This window comes from Musa acuminata, chromosome BXJ3-5 (assembly GCF_036884655.1).
Source record: "Musa acuminata AAA Group cultivar baxijiao chromosome BXJ3-5, Cavendish_Baxijiao_AAA, whole genome shotgun sequence".
In the NCBI taxonomy this organism is placed as follows: domain Eukaryota; kingdom Viridiplantae; phylum Streptophyta; class Magnoliopsida; order Zingiberales; family Musaceae; genus Musa; species Musa acuminata.
Genome location: NC_088353.1, coordinates 38,116,892 through 38,127,265, shown reverse-complemented (window position 1 = coordinate 38,127,265; position 10,374 = coordinate 38,116,892). Strand labels below are relative to the sequence as shown.

The 10,374-nt window shown below is 41.1% G+C and overlaps 1 protein-coding gene across 1 annotated transcript; it reads left to right on the top strand.

Annotated features, from left to right (window-relative positions):
• Positions 1–7,352: 7,352 nt before the first annotated feature.
• LOC103985661 (probable indole-3-pyruvate monooxygenase YUCCA9) lies at positions 7,353–9,285 on the top strand. The gene is made up of 3 exons (XM_009403428.3): positions 7,353–8,142; positions 8,227–8,598; positions 8,802–9,285. Exons 1-3 carry the CDS (start codon positions 7,471–7,473, stop codon positions 9,024–9,026), a joined length of 1,269 nt encoding a protein of 422 aa, XP_009401703.2. The 5' UTR covers positions 7,353–7,470; the 3' UTR covers positions 9,027–9,285.
• Positions 9,286–10,374: the final 1,089 nt, after the last annotated feature.

The window sequence follows — 10,374 nt, the reverse complement described above, 5'->3', positions numbered from 1 at the left end:
TTATTTTTAATTCTTAAGTGTCTCCTAGATGTCGAATAGGATCATTGATGCGGTTATGAAATTTGTTAGAAATTTTCTTTAGGATCATTGATGAGTGTTATATTTTCTCTCCTAAGAAGTGATACTCAACCTTAGAAGGATAGGTTGGGTATTAAATACTTGCAAACTATGAAATTTGCTTTGTAAAGAAAGAGAATTTTATAATATTTGAATAATTATGATAATCTATGAGTTAAAGTAGTTAGGGCTAAATATGGGAGTATTGATCCTTGGGATTTATATTTTCTTCTAAAAACAGTTGGTGTTGGAGATTATTTTTTTGTTACCTTTGAAATTATATGATGATTTCTGGATAATGGGTCTTTAATTAGAGCTATTTTAGAATCCTTGGATTCTGGCCTTATTGATTTCACTAAAGCTCACTTCTTATAATATTTTTGAGATGTAAAATTGGTTGTAGTTTTAGATTTATTTTAGATGTAAAACTAGGTGTACTTTTTATAACGAAGGTTTAAAATGTATTTTCAAAAATGATACAAGCGATCCTCTATTTATTAGATGCAAATATATTGAAAAGGGGAGTATCTGAAGTCCTAATGTATCCAAATTACTATTTAGGATAAAATGAAGATGATCAATGAAGAATTAAAATACGAGATTCTACTTCAAATTCTATGCAAGACGATTCCAATTTGATGGGTGATGAAAATTTTGATCGAAGATCCTTTGTATATCCTTAGTTATTTTGGTTCTTTTCTTATTACTCATTAATATAGATAAAAGAATAATACTACTAACCAGTTAGCCGTGGCCAAATATAGATAATATTTTGGGAGAAGGTAGTGACCCTCACAGTTGGTTAGTTTTTTTACACTCTAATTGACACAACTATTCTTGTATCTTTGCAACTTAATTAATATAGTTTATTTTAAAAAAATCATACTTATCGAATAAATAGACTAGTTTTTTTATTGGACCCTATCACAACATCTAATTGACTGTATTTTCTGTTAGTTTTTCTATCATTTTATTTTTTTCAAAAATAAAAATCTCTTTTTTTAGATGGATTCTACCTGATGCAAACCGTTGCTCCTACCCAGATTAACACAACCTACATATCTTAAACACTTTTTCTTCTTATTTCTTCCTTTTGCAACGTCAGAAAATTTTGTACAATGGAATGATACAGATATTTTATTTCCTGCTTTTATTTCTTCCCACGAATGAGAATTTTATACCACACTAATTTTTCCCTGCTTTTCTATGTAATATCAAGATTAATTTATTTTTATGAAACAGGCTATCAAATGATACAGCATCAGTCTTTCAGAAAAAGAAAAGGTAGTTGATATATACAGCAGCAGAGTTGATAATGGAATCATGAAGTCCCCACTGCAGTTGCAGTTCTGCATGTTCTACTTTGTGAATAAGGCAACCGAAAATGCTGATCATTAACCAGCAGCAACCCTTCCTCTCTCTCTCTCTCTTTCTCTCTCTCTCTCTCTCTCTCTCTCTCTCTCTTTTGGTGTATGCAGTTCATCTCCATGTGGTCTCGTGGATTCTACCTGATGGCTAACCATACAATCCAGTCAAGGGAGAACATGACTGAGAATCTAAAAGACAAAGAATGGTGCCTTGGATCTTCTAATTAAACAGCAAGTCATACATATGCATGCGGTCCAAGACAAGCAGAAAGATCTACCAAGTGTTCGACGAGGACCCTCCACAGTAACTGCTGCTTGTGTTTGACTTATGGATCATCTAATATTGACATAGCATTAAGCAAATTCTAATGCATCTAAAAGTGGGCCAGATAACTACAATAAAATAAACGACATACCCCAAGTAAAGCATGCATGAATGTGAACTTGATCACGTTGAGCTTTGAGTTTCGCAAAAACTTAAATCAACCAACAAACTAAACTTGAATCTCGTCTGCAATTCCCATATGCAAAGGAGCATGAACCCAAATCTTGAACCACTAAAGGCATAGATATGTGGCATCCATATGTGGGTGGAGCAAGATTCTCCACAAGGAAGAAGATACTGATGAAACAACAGAAGAACACAGAAATTGATGCAAACTTTCCAATGTACTCTCTCTCTCTCTCTCTCTCCATGCCAATACTCTATGTTTCTTACCATGTGATTTACCTAGGAAACTGGGCTGACACAAAAATAAGTGCACCAATCCCTGTGAAACGACCACTGTAAGAGTGCCATTCAAATCTCATAGACATGAAAACTTCGATTGGTGAAGAAAACAACAGCATGTGTCAGATGGTAATGCTTTGAAAACACTAAACAATCAAATAATTATAGTTCCACATGGTAGTTAAACGGTTAGCTACCGACCACATAAGGAGAACCTGACCGTTGGGAAGTGGTCAGATCATTTATGTTAGTCACTGTTGACTGAGGAAGACGAGCGGATGAATCTGTTTTGTCTATGTGATGAGGCAATGTGCCACCAGATGATTTGATTCTCCTCTGGCCTGATGCCATGTGACCACCAATTCGATTCTAATTTGACTCAGCCATATGTCTAACCACCTCTTAATTAATTATAGTTTCAGGACTAACGAACCCGATTAATACACATGCATGAGCATCGGATTAAGTGAATGAGATGCCATTCTTTTTTCCATGAACTAATTTCTTTTAAGAATTTTTTTTATCATGATGCATGTTAACTAGTAATGCATGCAAATAAATGTTTGTGTTATTAGGTTATCTGAGTTAGAGGCCAAGGAATGTCAACTTTGTGTTGTTCTTATTGTAAGCAGATAATGTGGTTCGATTCGAGGAAGGATTTAATATGGCATTGGAATCTTTTAGTTGTTTGATTGAAAGAGCATGAAGGTAGATCATCACAAGGTAATGAGATGATGACATCTACTTACCCACTTGGTTAAGTATGCATGAACCTTCACATTCTCCTCAACACCAACCTTCCAAAAGCCTGGTAAATGCTAACCTAATGTGGTTACTAATTATATAGTCTCTTATCCATGTATTTGTTAACTTCAACAACTGGTGCCATTTTGTAAACTATTTAATATCACACCGTGCATTATGATCTGTGATATATTTATTTTTTCCTGTCCATATACTATTAACATTGAACAGTTATATATAATATGGGAGTTCCTGCACAATGCAATCAACACTTAACAGTATCAGTCCTTTCTTTCATAGCAGAAAAAATAGGAATAACAAGTTACAGAATACGCTCAACCTACCGACAAAGCTATAAAGCTTGAGATTTTTTTCAGTTTGGTACGACGACAAAGCCATGACCAATCAACATAAGCAGATCATTTTGCTATGTTTCTGCTGTTGCAATTTGCCTATGTGCATTGTTGCAATTTGACCAACGATGCACATAGCAATTTGATCATTGCCATTTGATTTGATTAAACGATCTATTTACTGTTGCAATTTGATCATTTTGATATGTTTTATATAAAACACTACTTGTGTTAGCATTTGGCAAGGGTGGAAATTCTGGACTCAACTAGTCAAATATAGACTTTATCCATCCACATGATGTTGGATAAAGCCAACTTTACAACTCTGGCCACGACTCAGATGATGTCAAGGAGATCGTGACATCCCCGGGAGTTCGATATGTTGAGATTACTCTGGCCACAACTCAGATGATGTCAAAGAGATCTTGACATCACTGATAGTCCGACAGATTTGATTTATAGTTATCTAGGTAGTTATCATGATCTAGTAGTTATAGGGTAGTTACCACTAGGTCCTATAAAAAAGATCATAGTTCATGAAGTGATTGAGAATATCTTGTAAATGTTCTTGTCAATCATCTTATTTTTAATATTACAATAGTATTTTGTTTTTAATATTACAGAGATGCGTTCTATCAAGAATTCAGGTCATCCAAATGATACTTGCAAAAAAATAAAAAGAGAGGTGTGGCTAGCGATTTTGAGATGACCACTCATTGACATATCACATGTGTATGTATCTAAAACCATTAAAGTAAAAAGTTGTGTCTAATCCAAAGCTACATTTGTTTGGAAAATCTCAGTGATCTTCAAGTGAATAGAAAATATAGATTGTATTCTTGTTAATGAATAATAGAATATATTAGGTCCTAATTGGGTTTGATATGCATGATCACAAGAAACCGTCAAGAATGAGAATTCCTGGACAAATCGCAATAACAAAGAATAAGCTAGAACATGCATATGCAATGCATCATTTAGTTGCCATGATTGCCAAAGAATATAAATAGATAAGCCAGTTGATGATGGATTTAAGTTTCAGCTTGGCCCAATTCTTATCATTTGTTCAAGTTTCCCTTTCTCCTTTCTCCTTTCTCCTTATGATTAGGATTTGGTAGCTCGATGGCATCGAAACAAATCATACCTGCTTGATACCTTCATTAACATATGACAGACATGGATTTGTGATTAGGCTTCTGGACTGCATTCTTGCAGAAAGTAAGCAAGCATGATTAGTGGCTTTCTAATGTTGAATCAATCATCAGTTGCTCTTAATTATTTGTGCTCACAAGGAGCCACCAGAATTCATGTGGAAGCTGCAAAGCAGTACATATAAATGGAAAAGTATAGATCGAACTCAATTAGTTAAGCATGACCTTCCCTCATAGAAATAATTTCTTGTGACCCTTTAATGATCAACTAGAATCAAAAAGGGCCCATGGTGGTTTATGAACATTATTAGAATCCACAACCCTCATTCTTTGTGGTACTAGGCTTTGATAAAGAAGAAGAAATCCTATTCAAGGAAGTTATAAAGCTCACAAAGATTTGAGAGGTATGCAAGCATTCTTTTGAGACTGGACCGTTCCTCACTAAAAATGTAAAGAAATAACATTCCCTCCTTCCCCCCTTTTGAACTGTCCTTCCTAAAAGCACACATCACATAGGTTAGGCACACTCCAAGAGTCCACCACAACACCTAGGAACCCACAAAGAAGTTCCTTTTTAACTAGTTGGTATCGATCCTAACACCATGGTTTCTAATCTTCGTGAACTTTTCACGCATGAGCATGCCACTCACTCCTTTTAGCTAGTAAGAAATCTTCCCATCGAGATTGCTTCGTGGGGTAATTAAAGTTTATGATCGCCGACCACAAAGATCTAACGTTTAAACAAAAGGGGATTAGGATACATGGACATGGCGCTCTTCCTCCATTTGTCCAGTGCAGAGTTAACCTACCTTCATGCACATATCCCTAACTAATCATGCATGAATTGTTGCAACCAATGTACATGTGGTTCTACTCATTGCAACGCTTATGGAATGAGAACCCAATGAGGAAGCACCACTGCACATTCTACCTCCTATCTAGGCATGAAAAGTAGAGTCACTTGGGAAACCGAGGTCTTATAGCACATGCCTCGCCACCAAGCTCTCTCACCCTCGAGCAAGAGGATGAGAACCAGTTTCACCACTAAATCTTTTGGCGTAGCATTTTGAGTCCCATGTGCAGATTAAATAAACAGGCTTGATTTCATATGATTTATGGTGTCTGCCGAAACAAATTCATGAACCTCCATTTTCTCACATTGTAGATCGCTTGACCCAATCTACAGAACCAACAGAAGGAATCTCATGCGGATTTAAAGCGTTCGAAAAAGGAAAATGCACAAGGTCAGAACATGCTTGAAGTGATTTCATGCTGCTCAATGCACATAGAATATGCTGCATACTTCGCAAAGATCTTTTATTCTTTGAAGAAACTGGGAAGCAAGGATCATGAGGATGCAAAGACAGAGAAAGTTTCAGCATCAGAATCCGCACACACACAGTTCAATGGATGGAGGCCAACGAGGGTTATTATGGTGGTGGGGTGGGGAATCGCCGACTAAATCCAGGGTGGTAGATCCTCCAGCCGTCAGATATAGATATTATTTCCCTTCTCATTTCTTATTGGTCACCATTCATTGGGACCCGCGCAGCAGCAGTCGATCTGATTGGCCGGCGCCTTGAGATCGTTCCAGGTGGACAGCATGGTAGCTTTCGGCTCATCCATTTCCAACTTCGAGGTTTTGCTAGCTATATCATAACCATTGCCAGATCACTGCATCAAAGCAGTTCATATGGAGATGATGAAGCAGAAAGACTATAAGAACTGGTAGCAGTGGTGTCAAAAATACTTCATCAAGTTGGGGTGGTGGTTGTGTTGGATTCTCTAATAGTAGATGTGGATATTTAAGAGGGGTTTGGGATGCAAGTAGGACTAAATAATGCAACCCATTTGACCAGTACATGTGCTTGCCTGAGTGCAGGAGAAGCAGAAGCATTATTCATGCAGTGTGTGTATGGTGGGATTGGGGCCTGTTTCATCATCTGCCATGGCTGAGACTAAGAGGTCAAGTGAACTTACAAGTGAAAAGAACTAGATGGATATGTCATGGCTTATGTTTCATGTGATGCTCAGATGGTATCAGAACATTTGACAACTTTCATCACGACATGGCTTTTTGTTAAGTAATTCATTTTTTCTTCTTTGCATGGAAATGGAGGACAGCTTAACAACATACTCGAGCAAAGCTCTATAGAGTGCTCTATACAAGGATCAGATACTGTTTGAGGTAGACATCAACACTTCAAAGCATGTCTCGATGGTTTCGTAGCCATGAATGGATCCAAAGTCAATTTTGATGAGTCTGATTGCTACAGCTCCATTTTGGCTCAGCAAATTCAACTTGGGAGGAACTTGCTACTTGAGCTTTAATTCCTAATGAAACAACGTGTGGCTAATGAAACATAATCTAATTTTCCTTCGGAGAACAGCTTGACATAAAGCTTGGACTAAAAGAAAACAAATTCCATCTCCCAACCTTTCACTCATTATGTAGTTTCATCATCTAAACTAGTGCTTCCATAGCTAGTGTGTTATCACAATGTGACAATAACGATCTCAACAAGTACTTCACATGAAGACATCAAGAAGCAATTTGTGCCGGCAAGCAACGTTTGATGAAAGGAAACACGGGATGGAGGGAATCAATTGAACATATATGCTAAACTTATACTTGGAGAAATCAATAGAGTTACCGACTTTGTGAGATATATATATGTAAAGATAAAATTTTGCGTTTAGAAAATGAACACTAAGATCTTGTGATCTTAACGTCTTCTTCGCCCATAGAATATTCATGGAAAACTTGGTATGTTTGTATTTTTAGAGAGTGACTTGCCATCATGAACTTTGTACAAAGAGAGGCGGCAGGCTTATTATATTGATAGGGACCTCCGAGTCATATGCACAGCTCTCATGAGCCATGGGCAGGCAGCTCCCCCCCTATTTAAACACCTCCCCTACCTCTCACCCTTCACCACTTCATCAAATCCTCCATTGCTTTCTTCCTTGCTATCTCCAAGTCCAGCTTCCAACTGCTCTCATCACTTCTTTAGCTCTGCTCTGTTCCCACCTGCCGTTGCATCCAATCCCCACTTACACAACCAAGAATGGTCTTCATGGCTGATCAATTCGACTTCTTCTCGCGGAGGTGCGCGTGGGTGAACGGTCCGATCATCGTCGGGTCCGGCCCCTCCGGCCTGGCCGTCGCAGCATCCCTGAAGGAGCACGGCGTGCCCTTCGTCATCCTCGAGCGATCCGACTGCATTGCCTCCCTCTGGCAGAAGCGCACCTACGACCGCCTGAAGCTTCACCTCCCCAAGCAATTCTGCCAGCTGCCCAACTTCCCCTTCCCGGAGGACTACCCCGAGTACCCCACCAAGAAGCAGTTCGTCGACTACCTGGAGTCGTACGCCAAGCACTTCGAGATCAGCCCCCGGTTCAACCAGTCCGTGCAGTCGGCGAGGTACGACGAGACGAGCGGGCTGTGGCGCGTGAGGACCGTCGGAACCGGCGCCGAAGCGGGCAACAGGAGCCACGAGATGGAGTACATTGGCAGGTGGCTGGTGGTCGCCACCGGTGAGAACGCGGAGAAGGTCGTCCCCGAGCTGGAGGGACTGGGGGAGTTCGGCGGCGACGTGACCCACGCTTGCGACTACAAGTCCGGCGAGGCCTACCGCGGCAAGCGCGTGCTGGTGGTCGGCTGCGGAAACTCCGGCATGGAGCTCTGCCTCGACCTCTGCGACCACGACGCCTTCCCTGCCATGGTGGTCCGCGAGTCGGTGAGCGATCCTTGCTGCATGAATCCCACTTTTAATATGCTTCCCGCATCGGCATCTTTCCTGATAAACGCCGCTTGATCGCAGGTTCATGTACTGCCGAGGGAGGTTCTCGGGAAATCCACGTTCGAGCTGGCTGTTATGCTGATGAAGTGGCTGCCGCTGTGGCTGGTGGACAAGATCCTGCTGGTATTGGCATGGCTGGTGTTGGGAAGCATCTCCAAGTATGGGTTGAGGAGGCCGTCCACAGGTCCCCTGGAGCTCAAGAATACGCAGGGGAGGACCCCTGTCCTCGACATCGGGGCTCTCGGCAAGATCAGATCCGGCGACATCAAGGTGGTCCCTGGAATCAAGAGGTTCTCACCGGGAAGAGTTGAGCTCGCCGACGGCCAGGTCCTCGACATCGATTCCGTCGTCTTGGCCACCGGATACCGCAGCAATGTCCCTCAGTGGTTTCAGGTACTAACCAAGATTCTCTACTGTTCCAGCTCGACAGTTTAAGTAGTTTGGTGATACTGTATTTGATGAGACAGTTTTACTGTCCAAGAACCACTCGAAGGCCATGACTACTACTACTAGTTCTTCTTCTTCTTCTTCTTCTTCCTCAGACATTAATTCTGGTATTAAATGAGAGATTGATCCATATTTGTTTGAATCTGCAGGGATGTGATTTCTTCTCCAAGGATGGGTTTCCAAAGACTCCATTCCCCAACGGGTGGAAGGGGCAGTCTGGCCTCTACGCAGTGGGCTTCACGAGGAGAGGCCTCTCTGGTGCTTCCTCAGATGCAGTGAAGGCGGCCAAGGACATCGGTCGCATGTGGAGGGAGGAGACGAAGCCCGCAAAGCGGCCTGTCGCCTGCCACCGGAGATGCATCTCGCAGATCTGAGGGCATGGCTCATCATCTCCTGCAAATTCTTCTCTACTTCTTTGTTTTCCTTTTTCGTGTGGCTGAGATGGACTGTAGCCTAGTGTAACATAGAGCTGCAGAAGTGCATGGAGCCCTCTCTCAATGGTGCCCAAGTTTTGGAACAACAAATGGGCCTACTGTACAGAGAACAGTTGATGATGATGAGGCTTTTCTCACTTTTGTGAACTTTGTACACCCTTTCACAGCATTACATCAATGGAAACACTACTACTACTCTGATATCTTGCTCTCTTAATTCTCTCTCTCACTGTCCAAACTGCAAGGTGAACAAAGCTGATCATGTTTCATCTCCATGTGGTTGCTGACAAACAAGACTGGCATCTCATAGCAATGCACTGCAGATACTGTAACCTTCATGAATTATTTCTGGGAAGGCATGGAGCTCAGATTCATTCTGCATGGCTCAATCTTGCTTTCAAAAGACAAGCATTCCCGTCCGCTGGAAAAATTCAAAAAGTTCCTAACAGTTGCAGGCAATGATAGGGCCTTTTCACTGGAGATGGCCCTCCTATATTCTCCAGCACTATCAACTCACATTCTACTCTGTAACAGGGTACAATGTATGTAAAAGAGAATCTTAAAGTGCTGTGCCATCTCGGTTCTCTATCTCAGTTCAAAAGTGGGGATCAAAAGCATCGTACCCCTGGTCAGACTCTGAACTTAGCTCTACTTCCATCCTGAGGCATCATGAAATCTTACCGGACCATTTGTTCCACTTCTGATCATTAGAAGAATGTAGGATTTCACTGATGGGGAGTTCATGGATTCTGAGATCCCTCTGATGAGTTCTGCATAACAATCCAAAAATGCACTGTCAATGTGCATTTCAGATGCTACCACACATGTTCTGCCTCACTGACCTCAGGTGACCTTTGCCCTGGTCCATGGAGTACAGCTTACAGCTTGCTCTGATGCAGTCTCAGACCAGATGGCTGTATGCTTGTGCTCGTACAAGCAAACATATATGCATCTGTACCATCGTCACCAATTTGCAGATGTTTGGTTTGAAGGCTGATGACATGATTTAGGAGCTGAAAGAGAAAGCTCAGCGCCACCAGCATCAAGTTGTGATCAAGATGGCCCCATTGGTGGAGCTTGGCAGTAGGATGGAAGACTTCATGGTGATCCTAGTGGAGGTCATCTTCTATTTGTAAAGAACCAAATCCTCCTGAGAGCCTCTTACTGATCTTCTCTACCTCTCTTCTTATTTTCGATCAGTAATCTGTAAAATGAGTTTTTTATTTAGCAAGAAACTGCTTGAATAATAAGCCTTGTTGGGACAATGTTCATCACAAGCACATGAATT